Source organism: Mustela lutreola, chromosome 2, assembly GCF_030435805.1.
Source record: "Mustela lutreola isolate mMusLut2 chromosome 2, mMusLut2.pri, whole genome shotgun sequence".
NCBI classification, from domain to species: domain Eukaryota; kingdom Metazoa; phylum Chordata; class Mammalia; order Carnivora; family Mustelidae; genus Mustela; species Mustela lutreola.
The window spans coordinates 175690631-175708611 of record NC_081291.1 but is presented as its reverse complement, the minus strand read 5'-3'; the positions used below and the strand labels follow the sequence as shown (position 1 = coordinate 175708611).

Here is a 17981-nt window from a genome sequence, read left to right as displayed (position 1 = left end):
ATACATAAAACAGAACAGGAAGGCATCAAAAATGTTTAATATCAATGTATTTAATAAACTTTCCCCTTCCAAATATCCCTCCCCATTAATTTTGACTGTAAGCCAAATTATGTAAACATAGTATTTTGTATAATTTACAGTAGTTTAACTGAAGAATAGTATTTTGGTGACAGTTTGACCAGAAAATCAAAAGTCACTATATTTTAAGACAGATAAAAATGTAATGTAGGGGGGCGCCTGGGTGGCTCAGTGGTTTAAGCCTCTGCCTTCGGCTCAGGTCATGATCTCAGGGTCCTGAGATCGAGCCCCATATCGGGCTCTCTGCTCAGCGGGGAGCCTGCTTCCTCCTCTCTCTCTGCCTGCCTCTCTGCCTACTTGTGATCTCTCTCTATCAAATAAATAAATAAAATCTTTAAAAAAAAATGTAATGTAGGTGCGCCTGGGTGGCTCGGTGGGTTAAGCCTCTGCCTTCAGCTCAGGTCATGATCTCAGGGTCCTGGGATCGAGCCCTGCGTGGGGCTCTCTGCTCAGCAGGGAGCCCGCTTTGCCCTGTCTCTCTGCCTGCCTCTCTGCCTACTTGTGATCTCTCTCTCTCTCTGTCAAATAAATAAATAAAATCTTTTTTTAAAAAATGTAATGTAGAGAATTGTCTATAGTGATGATAAAGAAAGTGCAAAGCCAAAAAGAGAGCAGAGAGGCAACAAGAGACTAGCATAGGAGGAAATTACTATACCCCTACACTAAAGGGCAAAGAGGAAGAAGCAGTAGCAACTCCACATAGGAGCTGGCATTCTTACAGATCTGTTCATTGAAAGACACAATCCACAGAGGAAATAGAGCCACTGCCAAATCACTACCTAAGGCAAAGAGGGTAACCTGACTTTTTCCCTCCTTGCCCTCCAACTTCTAGTGTCCCCACAGAACGTGCACTTGGAAATGCAGCCTGTAAAAGTCAGCCTCCTGTTTCAGGGAACAGAACAGTGGAAGGGTAAGAAGCATATCTTAGAGCAAAAAAACCTGCATAAGTGGTAATACTGCTCACTCCAGGAAATAATGTAACAAGTTTTTTCACTTAGAAACATCAAAATAGCATATTTTCCTCTTAAAACTTAAGTACATAGAAAGTATGACTTACGAAAGATTTGGATTGTCTTCTGTTAAATTATTTTCCTTTCTTGTCAAGCATTTATAGAAAAAGCTACTAAAAATGTGACTTCGTTCAACAAGTTCATCTGATGCCTTCTCCAATAAAAGATACCTGTAAAACAGCAACACCACAAAAGAAAGTTGTTTTTAGATTTCTACCTGGTCTTCTTCCAGTTATCTTATGTATTCCAGAAATCTTCGTTTTTATGACCAATTAGAGTCAAAGTCATCTTGCAATTTGCTCTGATTTCAGTATTTTTGGTTCGTTCATTACCTCATCTCCCATCAAGACTGCTTAAAGCAGAAATTGCCTGCTGATTCTTTTACTTGCTTAACATGTATTATCAAATTCCTAACATATACCAAGCACCATATGTACACTAACATATAAAATAAGTGGGGGGAAGTAGCTGTCACCATATAGCTTACAATAAATACAAAGGAGAGTATAGAAGGAAAGATTAATCAAATACTGAAACCATGACACTCCTATAATAAATCTAGAAAAATTTTAATTACTATGAGATATGACTACCCTATAAATCCTTAGTCCATTTCTACTAAAAGAATTCTTCAATATAAGCTTATAATTCAATGATTTAGTGCTTAAACCCTTCATAATTAGAGAATTTTGCTATTCTTAATAGCTTATACAGGTTCAAAAATGACCTTGTAATCGCTCTTTTTAAAAAGCACAAAAGACTAACACAACTTGAAATTTTTTAATGTGGTTATGGGAAGGCTTTGCTACATGGAAGGAGACAAAAAGGATGCTTCTGATGTGCTAGAAATGGTATCTTGATCTGAATGATGATTATGTGGGTGCATATATATGTGAACATTCATTCGTTGTACACTTATAATTTATGTACTTTACTACTTACAAGTAATTCATTAATTTAAAAAATAAATAGAAAGTTGTTTAAAAAATAAAGTTAGAATCCCCTCTGAAAGGAAGTCGATGAGAGAGACATACAGGCAATTCAGTGAAAAGGAAGTATAGAAAAGTACTACTGGAAATAAATTAGAAATAAAATTGTATTAGTTAATTCCAATAAAACATAAAAAAACTAAGAATATGATTCAGTTCACCTCACCAAATATAAGCTTGACACTATTATACGGATACAAAAATAAATAAGATGTAAGAGCATAAGGAGAAGGAGAATGATCATAATATCATCAACTAACTTTAAAATCAGGCAAAATATTTTAAGTACTACAAAAGATGTAAATGAAGTATTATGGGAGTTAGTAATATCTGTTTAGAAGATCAGGAGAAGTTTCAGGAAGGTATCACTTGAGAGAAACCTTGAAAGAGGAATAAAACTTTAAAAGATTGAGATAAAGAGGAAAGTGTTCAGAATCGGGACAAACAGTGCATTAAGGCAGAAGAGTAAATTATTTATAATTCAATATTTTTGGACTATGTAATACATACAGGGTTATTAGTAAATGGCTAAAAAGATAGTGTCAAATTATTAAGGCTCTCGAATGCCAAAGTGTCTGAACTCATTTTGACAGGTAGTAAGAAATTAATATATATTTTTAATGGGAATTGCATTCATAGAATACCTTAAGAAGAATATTGCTGATCATAATATACTTAATGGACAGGAAAACAGAGATAAAGGATACAAGGAAAAACATTAGAAAAACAGAAAAAGGGGCACTTGGGTGGCTCAGTCATTGAGCAGCTGCTTTTGGTTCAGGGCATGATCCCAGACTCCTAGGATCGGGCCCTGCATCTGCTTTGCCCTCTCCCTCTGCCTGCTGCTCCCCCTACTTGTGTGCATGCACGCTCTCTCGCGCCCTCTCTCTCTCTCTCTCTTCTTTGACAAATAAATAAAATAAAATAAAAGACAGAATAACAATCCAGGTAAGAGGTACTAGAAAATCATGACATGATGATAGAAGAAAAAGAATAAATGAATTTAGAGACAGAATCTAATAAAATTGGAAAATGAAACAAGACAAAACCAGAGAGGGAGACAAACCATAAGAGACTCTTAATCTAAGGAAACAAACTGGGGTTGCTGGAGGGGAAGAGGGTGGAAGGGATGGGGTGCCTGGGTGATGAACACTGCGAAGGGTATGTGTTGTGGTGAGTGTTGTATATTGTGTAAAACTGATGAGTCACAGACCTGGACCCCTAAAAGAAATAATACATTCTATGTTAATATAAAAAAAGAAGAAAAAATAAAGTTGGCAACTGAGTATATAGAGGGGGAAGGGAGAGTAAAGAGTAATTGATAATGGAGACTTCTGCTTCCAGCCAAGATGGAATAACAGAAGCCAGATTAACCCTCCTGGATGAAAGAAGCAATAAATAAATAAATAAATAATCAGACAAAATATATATGAATCAATAGTTCTCAGAACACTGGACACCAGGCAACAAAGAACAATGATTTTTGAGAAAGGGGAAATAAACACGGTGAGTTCCACTAATGCACCAGCTTAATATGTTGTCCAGCCTGTAGCATGGGACTGAGTAACCCAGGTGACAGACTACAAGTTGAGGAGACACTGAAAGATGGTAGAGACCAAGGCAGATAGAATTTGCAGATCAGAATACTGAAAAAGGAAAAGCTGTAGTTAAAGAAAATTCCAGACATCTGCAGAGAATCCTCCTTGAATATGCAGAATTTTCATCACCACATGCATGTAAGGAAAAGGCTAGGGAGAGAACTACCTGAAAAGATTAGAGGGAATGGTAGCTAGCCACAAAAATAGTGCCTATTCTTTCCAAACAGACTGGAAAACCTCATAATTCATGAGGCCCTGGTAGAAGATTATTTAACTAAGGCTAGTATTATTAGTTAAACAAGAGGGTTCAGGTAAGATGAAGCTTACCTTCCTATCTATTCCTTCAGCTTGGCTCTACAAAAAGTTGAAAATTATTTTTTAATGGAATAGTGGTATGGGTTTTTTAAATGACAGGTAACTCTTACAGTGCTTAAAGACACAAGAGATCACTACAGAATTGCTTCTTTTCCCTTCCCAAAGTGACCTGTAATTTTTAAAGTATTTCTTTCATCACAGAAATATAATGAAGAAATATAAATCTGAAGTAAACAAATGAACAAAAATGAAAATAAACAAAAAAATAGTAACTCTTCTGGAGTACATAGCATCTTCAAGAGATAAAGGAATGAAACTGAAGTCAACTATAGAAAATGCTGTAAGCAAAAATCTTTGAATTCTTGGCAGGTTACTTTTAGTTAGAGTTAAAAAAAAAACTTCAGTGATAGACATGTGGTTTAAGATTCAAATCAAAATTGATAAATGAGAAGATCATTCATCACTGTACTTACTTAAGGTAGAAATCAATGATTACATCATTAAGAAACTCTCCTTCTTCTAAGCACTCCAGATCTTCATTAGTTACTCCTAATCCCCCTTTTGTAGGTGGTGGAGGATATACAATCAACCTTAAAAAGTAAAACTAAAGTTTAAACATATTGTAGTGAAAATTCCAGTATATAACAGTATATAACAAAGAAATTTGTTATATAGAACACTAATAGGGCTATGTATTCAATAACTAAAGTGTATGGAGTAAAAATAACTGACAGTTATTTTCCTTCTTTATTTTCACAAGGTACTAATAGTACTTTCACTGTCTTTTCATTTCCAATCCCATGTGGGGCTAGTATCATATTCACCTAATCAATACCTTATATATCACAATCAGTTGTAATACCATCAAAGATATCTCTCTTCTGTACAATGTTTAACTTTCAACAAACTGATGTAATAAACAATAAAAGATTTTCCTAAGCTCCACTTTCCAGCTCTAATTTTGAATCCCCAAGATTAGTTCCTTTCCATTTAGAAGCCAACAGTCAAAAATTATGTTCTCCTACTGGTGGCTAGTCCACAGCAACAGCAGAGCAATAAAGAAATAACATGGGAGCAGAGAAGGCAGGTTTCCTATAACAAAGTGCTTACAATGTAAAACTAAAGAGAATATAAAGGAAACAAGTAATTATAACACAAGCAGAAAGAAGAAGAAAACAGAGAGCCACTAATTAGGCATCTTTTTTCTGATATCTTCTCTTAAATCTCAGAAACATGAGCAGTTCTGAGTTTCTAGGTATAATCTTGGAATATACATGATAGTCATCATTTGCATGAATATAGTCAACAATAAAAATATAATAATATGTGTATCTTAAACCAGAAATAATGTGTGCATCTTGACTTCAAAACGAAGTCACCTGTAATTGACTTAATCTTGGCAAGCAAAGCACCTAAATTATATAAAAATATGTGAAATTTTAAATGCTAATATAAAAGTTACTATTTTATGGGCTATTTTCTATTCTGTTCTTTCATTTGTTGTTGTTTTTTTTTCTTAACAGAAAAAAGGAATCATACATAGGAAGAGAAATCACCCTCAAATGCAGAGACTCCCTATTCTGGCCACCATGACAAGACATATATAAGATGAAATATGAATAAAGTAGCAACTTATGAAAAGGAAGTTCTAATAAACTTCAAAGTACATTAAATTGAGTTACACCTCAGTTAAGCAACCCCACTTTTCCTACCATATATTCAGATATGGTATATTGGTATATGATAACTGATTTTATGACTATATAGTCATAAAAACCATATACTGCACTCTAGTATTTTCAACAAATATTTTAATCTTACCAAATTTGACATTATGGTTGCCATCTTACTGACATAAAACTAAACGAAATGGCACTGACTGTTTTCTCAATAAATTTTTTTAATTTTCTCAAAAAAAAATATTACTTCTATTACTATCAATGTAAAAGCAAAACTCAAAACATTTAAAAAGGTAAACTACTGTCAAATCAATATTATATAACTGAAACTATTGTAATATTGTTTGTCAGTTATACCCCAATTAAGAAGAAAAAGGTAAATTATTTAAAATCAGCAACATGAGTGAAAACTACAAATATGTCTACCTATTACAAACAGGTATGACACAGTACATACTTCTGAACAGGCCCAGTGTGCCTGACTTCTCGCCATTCTTCATCTGGATTAGATGTAATAGAAAGTGAGTAGCAACCACTACTTTGCTTCTGCAGGAAGGTGTAAGTAGGTTTGGCTGTATCTGTATTTGAAGGCTGACAAAAAATGGCAAAGAAAAGGTTTTCTTATAGATACATAAAAACGCATTAACTCTCAAAGAATGAAGTCAAAACCTAGACTAATTTTTAAAAATACGACTAAAAGAAATCAGTATCAATGAGTTATATCTATACATTTAGAATTTCTCCAAAGATATTGTGAAATCAAGATAATACTTTTGATCAAAAGATACTATACATACAGGGTTACCTGGGTGGCTCAGTCGGTTAAGCATCCAACTCTTGATAAACTCACATCATGATCTCGGGGTTGTGAGAGTGAGCCCCTGTTGAGCTCCATGCTCAACAGGGAATCTACTTGAGATTCTTTCTCACCATCTGCCCCTCCCCATATTCACATGCAACCCCTCTCTAATAAATAAGTATATCTTTAAAAAAAAAATAAAGATATTGTCCATACAATGGTCAAAGGTTAACCTGAAGTGTTACTTATAGATATGGGCACTAGAATTAAAGAAAAATGTGAACACTTTTCAGTTCAAAATGAACAAAAGATATAATAGCTAGAACAAATAAAATTTAAGAGATAAAAAGTTCATATTTGCCATAGCAAACTCGAAAAAACTTTTCTCTCTAGAGGTATTTGGCAGAGATATACAAGCCTTTTCCAGATTCCCCTAATACTAACATCTTATATAACCACAGTTACAACCATCAAAACTAAGAAATTAACACATTATAAGCTAAATTGTAGACTTTATTCTGATATCACTAGTGTTTCTACCAGTATCTTTTTTCTGTATGAGAATCCTACAATTCCTGTTTTTCCCTTTCATGACCTTGATATTTTCAAGAGTATTGGTCAGTTATTTTATAACTGGGTTTGTCTGATTCTTCCCGTAAGTAGATTGAGGTTACACAATATTGGGAAGAATACCAGAGAAGTCATGTACCCTTCTCAGTGCATGATGTGACAGTATCTTATTCCTGGTGATGTCTGCCGCATTTCTCCACTGTAAAGTTACTTTATGATTAATAAATATTTTGGCTGAGAGAATTTAAGATTATGTACATATCCTTTTTCTCCTTAAGTTCTTACCATTAAATTTAGTATCTCTTGGTGGACCTTGCCTGCAACAACATTAACTATGGTGGCTTTCTATTTCTTATTCCTTTTACATCTATTAATTCAAATACTTTCCTAAGAAAAAATTATCAATTATCCACCATCAGTACTTATTTTTCACTCATTAGTTCAGGTATTTATTTGTATTAATACAGATTTATGGGTATTTATTACATTCTTTGGTAACAATCACATTATCATTATTGGTTTTATTGATCCAACTGTTCCTAGCTGTGGGGCACCTGGCTGGCTCAGTTCGTGGTGCATGCCACTCTTGATCTCAGCACTGAGTGTGAGCCCCATGTTGGGAGTCAAGTTTACTTTAAAATTAAATTAAATTAAAAATGTTCTAGCTTTGGTATTGGGAGTTCTTTCAGGTTGGTTCCTGTGCTCTTCTGACCAAACACAGCATTTTCAGATCACTCTATTTTCAGTGAAAAAATTTTTACTGAACTCTGCCAATTATATAAATCATATGCTTACCTGAGATACTGATTTCCTCTTCATTTCTTCAGCAGCAACAGCAGGAAAAGAACAAGTTGAAGCACAATAATAATGAATAAAAGAACTTTCTTTTGAAGAGAGGTTCTGAAACAAAGGAAGTGCCTGAACCCAAGATAATGGATAAGAAAGCTCTAATTCTCCATTGGTTGTACTTATTTCTGTCATAATATCTTTCAATTTCAATTCTTCTCTTTGTGAAATAGGACTGTGTAGCTCAAGGAAAATGAATTCACTGGATTTTGCTATAAAAGAAATAAGAAACCAATTTTTATCAGTAGTGTTATTTTTCAAGGGGATTAAAATTAAAATAATTTAATCATTAATGACAGTATTTTGTATATTAGTTAATAACTCAGGCAAATTAAATCCCTAAATAGGCCATTAGTAACTGAGATTCAAGACTCACAAATTTTAAACTCTTCCTGCATTAAAAGGGAAACTCCACAATGGTATTGGTTGCTGTATCTATACTATCTGGCATTTAGTATTAGTAAACATTTATTAAGGAATTTATGAGTAAATGAATAAATAATAACTAAGCATTTAATTATTTTTCTCTACCATCCTCCATTTGTCAAATCTACCAATTAAAAAAGTATTCTGATCAAACACTTCCTTCAAAATCATTTTGTTTCATCAATCATTTCAACAATGGTCTCAGATGACATTCATTCCCCCATAATATTATAAATGGCTAGTTTTATTTCCCCAACTTCTCTATTTAATCATAAATTTTCCCAATTAACTTGGAGTAGGACATCAAAATAAGCACAGTAGTCCTCCTTTATCCATGGTTTCATTTTCCACAGTTACAGTCACCCACGGTCAACCACCACAGTCCTGAAGCAGACGATCTTCCTTCTGGCCTATCGCCATCGTGTCTGTGGTAGGCTCTCACTACATCAAAATGCCTATGTCATTCACCTCATTTCAACTCATCACATAAGCATTTTATCTTCTCACACCATCACAAGAAGGGTAAGTACAATATAATAAGGTATTTTGAGAAAGACCACATTCATTTAACTTTTTATTACAGTATATTGTTACAATTATTTTGTTATTGGTTATTATTAATCTCTTACTATATCTAACTTATATATTAAATTTTCTCATAGGTACACATGTAGAGGGAAATAACATAGTATGTATAGATTTCAGTACTATATGTCATTTCAGGCATCTATGGGGGAGTCTTGGAACATATCCTCTATGTATAAAGGAAGGGACTACTGTAATATTAAAGGTATAAAATTCAGTTCACTACTTACCACATTTTATATGCAAAGGAATACAGAGGGCAAGGTAGAAAGATCAAAGAGGCAAAAACAAACCTTACTAATTTGATTTATGCAATTCTAAGCTAGACTCTTCAGAAGTTGAAAACTAAGCAAAGTTGGGAGATATTTAAAATACATTCAAATACACAGTTTTGGGAGCATTCTCCCAAAAGTATTCAATCCAGTCTTAGAAAAATGATATATTTAAGTAAAGAGAGTTTTCTGAAAAACTCAAGAAAATATTGAAGATAAAAGACCTCTATATTTTATTTAACGTTGCCACTGATTACTGTCACAAGTTATTAGAAAACAAGGGCAAGAAACTCGTAAGAAAGACAGCCGAGGATGGCAACTGACTTAGGATAAGGCATCCCTTTTATTTTAAAAGATAATTTCTCTTGGTTGAGTAAAATTATCAGGAGAAATTATGTAGAATAAATAATTTTTCTTGCATAACATTAAGGGTTAAAATCTCTTTTAATTCAATGAACTTAATTTCAACTCAATGAAATAATCACATTCTATTAAATTACTTTAGAAGAAAACAACTTTATTTACAGGACTTCTCAGGTTATTCCAAAATTTACAAATTATGTCATACTCACATTGCTGGCTTAATATGGAGTTTTCTAGCTGGGTCTGAATCTCTTGAAGATAATTTGCAGAGACCCAGAGGAAAAGGATAGCATGACTCCTTTTACTGTGATCATCGTCCTTATTTTTCCATAACCCAAACCTCTTTAAATGTGTGGCATCCACTAGCAATGAAACCTCATTCAAGGATACTAAAACCAAAAGAAGATAACATTAGGAATACAACACTTACACACTTTATGACTCTTCTTGAAAACACGATGTTCTTCAAAAAGAATGATATGTGAAATTTTACAAAAGTATTATTTTCCAGTACAGAAAAAAGGCCAAGGGGCACCTGGGTTGCTCAGTGGGTTAAAGGCTCTGCCTTCGGCTCAAGTCATGAGCCCAGGGTCCTGGGATCAAGCCCTGCATCGGGCTCTCTGCTCAGTAGGGAGCCTGCTTCCTTCTCTCTCTGCCTGCCTCTCTGGCCTACTTGTGATCTGTCTGTCAAATAAATAAAACCTTAAAAAAAAAAAAAAGGCCAAGAAGAAGAAGAAGAGGAGGAGGAGGAAGAAGAAGATGGGTGCATAAACAGTTAATTTTGGATCATTGAAAAAAAAATTAAATTAAATTAAATTTTTAAAAAAGAAGACAATGACAATGACAACTATCTGATCTATGCAGAAAAATAGGCATAATATAACTTAGAAAATTATGTATTTCTATTTTGGTCAATACCATCAACCAAGACCTCAAATGTTATCATTTATTCCTCTGTTTCTTCTCCCAAAATATCTGCATTCCACTATATAGACTAGCTAATATCAAAAGACTCTCAAAGATATTATGAGCTTTTGAATGGTCTCAGATAGTATTTCTTATAAAATTCTTTCAGGTTTAAAAAAATAAATAACTAAACTAAAATTCTTCCAGGTTTTACTTCTCAAAATTTCTAGGTCTTCCTCCTAGTAAGCTAAAAGAAACTTCTATGAGGATTTTTTCTTAATTCAAATAAACATAGAAAAGTAGTATAAAGAAGTCCTGAAAGTCATCCAGTCCAACTTTAAGAAAACAAGCATCTGAACTAGTAGGAATACAAGTATCGGTTAAGTACAAACTCAAGATGAATACCTATTTGAAACAAACCTCTTACTATTCCTACCCGCACTGTATCCTAGCAAGTCAAAATCTAGTTCTCCACCTTTGACACCTGGATCACATCAGAGCCTATTAGAAATGCAGAGTATCAGGCTGCACTCTAGATGTACTCAATCAGATTATCTGGCTTACCAAAAAAACAAAACAAACAAACAAAACACAAAACACAAAAAAACCAGGTGATTCATATCACTCAATACTGAAGTTTGAAAAGCATTTTACAATAAGCATTCAAATACTTAACTAGTCATCTTTATGTTCTCACACCATTCTATTTTTTAACTTTTTCTTATAATCAACTGATCCACTTTAAACATCGTCTTTCTTTCTTTAATATTTCCTCCTTTTGCTTATTCCTTCCTTCCCTTATTCCATTTCTTCATGTCTTTTCCTGCTCCTTTTCTGTATTTCTATTTTTCCTCTGTGCTTGTTTGCATGTTTGCCTGCCTACTTATACTATTTCACTACTCCTTTTAAAAACATTTTACATAACTTCTTTTCCTTTCAAACTCTGTTACTACCTCTTATTTATTGGCATTTTCTTGGATAATCCTTTTTAAAATTGCTTCTATCAATCAATCTATATCTATCCATCTATTTATGTTTTATATTTACTCCTCACATACCTGACTACTTTTCCTATCTAGCTGTCACCATTCATCAATCTTATTTTATCGTACTATTTTAGCTGAGTTCTTTTTAGATTTCTTTCCCCACTATCCACAATTGTACTTAATTTTCTTACTAGCTCCTTCTTTCAAACCCTTCTTTCCATCTCTTACTCCCACATTCTTTATTTCTTTTGTATTTACTCTTTCCTACAGACTTATCATTTTAAACTTCCTTTTTTCCTTACTTCCTACTTTTGTCCCTTCCTTTTTCTTCCCTCTTTAATATTTTTTTCTATATCTTTTCTCAGCCCAATCTAATCACCATCCTTTTCTTTCTCTATTCTTTTTATTTTATTTTATTTTATTTTACTTTTTCAGTGTTCCAGAGTTCATTGTTTATGCACCACACCTAGTGCTCCATGCGATACGTGCCCTCCGTAATACCCACGACCAGGCTCACCTAACCTCCCACCTCCCTCCCCTCCAAAACCCTGTTTGTTTCTCAGACTCCACAGTCTTTCTCTATTCTTAACCTGCCTGTAACCTGCTTACCTTTCTTCTTACTTCCTTTTCATCCTTCATTCATCTTTCTCTCTACCTTCCTCTTTCCTTCTTTCATTCCTCCCTCTTTCTCCTTCTTCCTTCCATTTTTCCTTACTTGTGTTTTTAAATATTTTTCTATTCCTCGCTCTTTTGTTCCCTTTCTCTTTGCATTTATTTTGTCCAGTCTTTCCTACTGGCTTATGCCCTTTAAAGTCCAATCTGTCTCTCCCTATCACTATCTCTCTCTCTACCTAGCTACCCTACTTTATTTTACTGTCTTTTTTTTTTACACTGACTATGACTTTTCTCTTTTTTTCCAGCTTTACTGGGATACAATTATATAACACTGTATAAGTTTAAGCTGTCTAATGTTAATATAATACACGTATTTACTGCAAAACAATTACCACTGAAGCATTGGCTTCCATCACTTCCATCACTACCATTTTTTTTCATGATGAGAACATGTAAGATGGACTATCTTAGCAATTTTCAAGTACATAATACAGTATTATTAACTGTAATCACCACTGTGTACATTATTGACCTTACACCCGGAAGTATATACTCCTTGTACAACATCTTCCCATTTCCTCCATGTCCCAGTCCCTGGTAACCTCCACATTAGTCTCTATTTCTGTGAGTCAGCTTTTTTAGATTCCACATATAAGCATATCATGCAGTATTTGTCTTTCTCCATCTGGCTTTTTTCAGTTACTCTAATGCCCTCAATGTCCTGCATGTTCTCACAAATGGGAAGATTTCATTCTTTCTCAAGACTAATATTCCATTATATATATAAACCACACTTTTATCCACCGTCAACAAACAGGCGGTTTCCATATTTTGGCTACTGTGGGTAATGCAGGATGCATACATCTCTTCAAGATCCTGTTTGCATTTCTTTTGGATATATACCCAGAAGTAGGATTGCTGGATCATATAGCAGTTCTAATTTTAATTTCTTGAGGAACCTACAGAGCGTTTTCCATAGTAACTACAGCAGTTTACAGTATCACCAACAAGGTACAAGGGTACGCCATTTCCCCAAATCCTTATCAACACTTGTTGAATTCTGGTCATTCTGTTGATGGCCATTCTAACAGGTATGAGGGGCTATCTCATTGTGGTTTTCATTTGCATTTTTGTGATGATTAGTGATACTGAGCATTTTTTCATGTGCTTATTTGCCATTTGTATGTTTTCTTTGGAAAAAATGTGTATTCACATTCACATTTCTTCCTCTGCCTAATTTTTTTTTAAGTATGATCATTCTTTTTATTTTGTTTTTTTTGTTGTTGTTGTTGTTTTGGGTTTTTTTTTTTTTGCCTTTTATTTTTTAAATTAATATATAATGTATTATTTGTTTCAGGGGTACAGGTCTGTGACTCATCAGTCTTACGCAACACACAGCGCTCACCACAACACAGACCCTCGCCAATGTCCCTCATCCAGGCACCCCATCCCTCCTACCCGCCCCCCTCCAGCAACCCTCAGTTTGTTTCCTGAGATTAAGAGTCTCTTATGGTTTGTCTCCCTCTCTGATTAGTCTTGTTACATTTTTCCCTCCCTTCCCCTATGATCTTTTGTCTATTTTCTCAAATCCCTCATACCAGTAAGATCATATGATAATCGTCTTTCTCTGATTGACTTATTTCGCTTAACATAATACCCTCTAGTTCCATCCTTGTGATTGCAAATGGCAAGATTTCTTTTTTTTTTTTTTTTGATGGCTTCCTCTGCCTGATTTTTAATCAGACTTTTGCTTTTGAATTCTCAGAGTTCTTTATATATTTTGGATACTGGCCCTTTCTTAGATATGTGGTTTGCAAATATTTTCTCCCGTTCCCTAGGATGCTTTTTCATTTTGCTAATGGTTTCCTTTGCTATGCAGAAGCTTTTTAGTATGGTGGTGTTCAACCTGTTTATTTTAGCTTTTGTTGCCTCTGCTTTTAAAGTCAAAAAAAAAAAAAAAATTGCCAAGACTGATGCGAAAAAAACTTAACCCCTAATGTTGTTTGTTTTTTTTTTCCTAAGAGTTTTATAGTTTTCCATCTTACACATAAGGCTTTAATCTAGTTTGAGTTGATTTTTGCATATAGTAAACATGGGATTCCAGTTTCATTCTTTTGCTTGTGGCTATCCAGCTTTCCCAACACCAGTTATTGAGACATAGTATGCGTTTATTTCTGGGTTCTCAATTCTGTTCCACTGTTCTCTGTGTCTATCTATTTTTACACCAGTACAAAATTGTTTTGATTACTATAGCTTTTTAATATAGTCTAAAACCAGGAAGTGTGATGACCCCAGCCATGTTCTCAGGACTGTTTTGGCTATTTGAGATCTTTTGTTGTTCCAGAGAGATTTTAGAATTTTTTCTCTATGAAAAATGTAATTAAAATTTTGATAGGTATTATAATGATCCTGCAGATCACCTTGGGTAGTATGGACATTTTATTAACATTAGTTCTTCTAATTCATGGGCACTGTAACTCCCCCATTCCAAAAACTGTCAGTGAAACTGGCAGCAAAGACAGACTAAATTACAAGAGTAGGAACCTTCAGAAAACTTAGCACTTCTTCCTCACACAGCTCATAATCCCAAATAACTGATACTATTTCTGTGAAATATAGACAGCTACTACTAATCCAAATGTACCAACCTTTTAGTATAAAAGCATAATTTTCTTTACAAAGACTGCTTGAGAAAGTTTCCCTTTTTAAAAAAGGAGATTTAACACCACCATTAAGGAAAATAGACCTCACTACCAAATTTTCCCCAACACTTGGTTTATTTTGTTACAGGACTATGGAAAAAACTGAAAGCAGGAGTTGCCTATCATTTTTCCTACCCACTATTAGGGATCTTAGTAAGAGAACCCTAATTTTATCTAGGAGGCAAGATATTCAGCTTTTAGAGACTCCATTTCCTAGCTTTCTTTGCAAGTAGATGTGTCATCATATGACTATATTCTACCTAAAAAAATGTAAGGTGGCATGCACATCCAAGAAGGCTCCTTAAAAAGGCAAGAGATAGGTGGTATGTGCGCTTTTTTACCATTTTCCCCTTCCTCCTGCTTTCTACCTAGAACACAAACATGATGACTGAAATATGAGCAGCCAGTTGTCCATGAAACAAACTTAAGGATGAAAGTCGTATGTCAGGAATGACACAGTAAAAAAACAAAAGTGACTGGGCCTCTGAAGACCAAAGAAACACTGTATCAGCCCTGTTCAGCCTATCTCTTGATTTCTTCTTCATGAAGGAAAATTAAGTTATTTTCTTTAAGTCACAGCCAAACATAATAGATAATATAAATATATAAATTAATATTTCCCTGAGCTACTGTAGGAAAAGAATAAGCATTTAGACTTCTACATTCCCTGTCTATTAAAACCTTTCATATGCATGCCTCGTTTTAAAGATTTTTATGGGGCGCCTTGGTGGTTCAGTCTGCTAAGGGTCTGACTTCGGCTCAGGTCATGATTTCAACATGGAGTCCCATGTTGGGTTCTGCACTCAGCAGGGAATCTGTTCTCTGGGAGACTCCCTCTCCCCCTGCCCTTTCCTCCCATTCATGCTCTGAAATAAGTCAGAGAAAGACAAATATCACATAACATCACTTACATGTAAAATTTAAAAAAAAAAAAAAAAACACAAGTTCATGGATACAGAGATCAGATTACTGGCTGCCAAAGGCAGGGTGTGGGTGGGCAAAATGGGTAATGGGGACAAAAGGTACAAACTTAACAGTTATAAATAAGTCATGGGGATGTAATATACAGCATGGTGACTACAGTTACTGTATTACAAATGTGAAAGTCACTAAGTGAGATCTTAAAAGTCATCAATCACAATAGGAAAAAAAACCTTTTGCAACTATGTATGGGGAGGATGTTAACTAGACAGATATTAGGGATCATTGTACAATATACACAAATAACAAAACATGTTGTACATCTGAAACCAGTATCATGTTACATGTTAATTATACCTCAATTTAAAAAAAAAAAAAAAGGATATGGGAGGAGCGTTGTTACATAGATATTTAACTATAGATTACTATACTTTCTTCTAGGAATTATTATTTTCTTTTAAATCAGGTCTTTGTTTCTTCTAAATGTTATATTATTCCATAATAACTTATTAAAATATCCTAATTAGGAATATCAATTTGTTTATTCTGTGCCTTGTCTTATATATTCTTACTAATATAACTTCCTAATTATTAGATTATTGTAATATATAGCTGTGGATTCCATATGTGGCTCTGCGGGGAGTCCAATTAAAGTTACTTCAATCACATCTTCAGTCTTGGAACAGAAGCTTCCTCTCTTCCATAGTCAATCTGTAAAGTGCTATTTGTGTCTATTTTTCTTCCTCATTTTTTTCATAATTCAATCTCTACAGAGACTATTCTCTTTTGCTTCTTACTTGTTTTCTTGGTGTCATTATTATTCTGAAAGGATTTTAGTTGGGGAGAAAATAGAAAATGTTCTGAGTCTCTGTATATTGCAAGTATAGTTTCCAATCTATTGTGCCTTACTCAAATAAGAAATGGTATAAAAAAATTTCTCCTAACCCCTATGCAAAACCATTTTACATGTTTGTATGCAACATTATAAATTTTCCTTACAGTTCCTATTTTCATACATTTCATCACACCAAAATCTTCTTGCTATCAAAACTTTATTTCTGTTACTTTGAGTCTCTTAATATTACTAGTCATTAAAACAATAGTTATAAAATATATTCAAATAGTCTAATAAAATGTTTTAACTTCTTTTAAAGCTGATTTTAAAAAGTGTTAACACGGGGCGCCTGGGTGGCTCAGTGGGTTAAGCCGCTGCCTTCGGCTCAGGTCGTGATCTCAGGGTCCTGGGATCAAGTTCCGCATCGGGCTCTCTGCTCAGCGGGGAGCCTGCTTCCCTCTCTCTCTCTCTGCCTGTCTCTCTGTCTACTGTGAGCTCTCTCTGTCAAATAAATAAATAAAATCTTTAAAAAAAAAAGTGTTAACTTGAAATATATTAATTGGGGAAGGTATGTGCTATGGTGAGAAATATATTAATTGGGGAGGGTATGTGCTATGGTGAGAAAAAAATTATAATAAAAGGAATCAAACTTGAAATACATTATTAACCTTAGTTTTACTTAATTTCTATACTGAAAAAATTATGGAAATCTGGCTACAGAAAGGTTTCAGAGTTTTTGCTATTTTATGTTCAAAATTACAGTGAAAAGAAATCATAAAGACAATGACAGCTTACCTTGAAATGGGATCTTAACATACTTTGTCGTGAACTAAAGGAAACATAAAAAAGCAAAAAATGAGTTACCGGTCAATATGTTACTATTCAAAATTTTTCAGGTTTTTTTGTTTTTTGTTTTTTGTTTTTTTCTTTTTCAAACCACAAGCATGTATTCAAAGTCTATACTAAAAGTGCTCAAGGGGCGCCTGGCTTGCTCAGTCCATAGAGCATGCAACTCTTAATCCTGGGGTTGTGAGTTCAAGCCCCACGTTAGGTGTACAAATAATTTTTTTTAGGTGTACAAATAAATTTAAATTTTATTTTAAAATATTCAAAAAAAAGTGTTTAAGCCTTTTTAAAAATAAGCCAAGAAAATATCTCACTGTAAAGACTTAGCTGGGGTTTTCTTGGTAAAGACCTAATTTTATTGAAGAACCCTGAGCATATAATTTAACTCTCAATATGTTCATTTATTAAAAACCAGTAAGACTTTACTTAATGTATCTTTTATAAATGTTTCCTGAATATTATGAAAGGTATAAGACAAAGTCCCAAGAAACTGCCAAGAGAACCCCAAGGTGTCAGTGACTTTGGTAAATAAACCACAAAACAGGGTTTGATTCTTGGCTTTGTTGACATTCCCAGCATTCATCTTTCCATGTTACAAATTCACTTCTAACTGAAAGTGCAGCACAGTTTTTGTTCTTTC

At 34.0% G+C, this 17981-nt stretch overlaps 1 protein-coding gene across 6 annotated transcripts in view; it reads right to left on the bottom strand.

The window, feature by feature from the left end:
• SENP7 (SUMO specific peptidase 7) overlaps positions 1–17981 on the bottom strand; it is a 162013-nt gene that overhangs the window by 25358 nt on the left and 118674 nt on the right. For all 6 annotated transcript variants that reach the window (XM_059164277.1, XM_059164281.1, XM_059164282.1 and 3 more), the window contains 6 exons: positions 17291–17324; positions 9740–9919; positions 7834–8096; positions 6127–6260; positions 4464–4580; positions 1136–1258 (listed from right to left, as the gene is read on the bottom strand). In XM_059164277.1, the coding sequence (XP_059020260.1) occupies positions 1136–1258; positions 4464–4580; positions 6127–6260; positions 7834–8096; positions 9740–9919; positions 17291–17324 (851 nt within the window). The remainder of the gene's footprint in view (positions 1–1135; positions 1259–4463; positions 4581–6126; positions 6261–7833; positions 8097–9739; positions 9920–17290; positions 17325–17981) is intronic.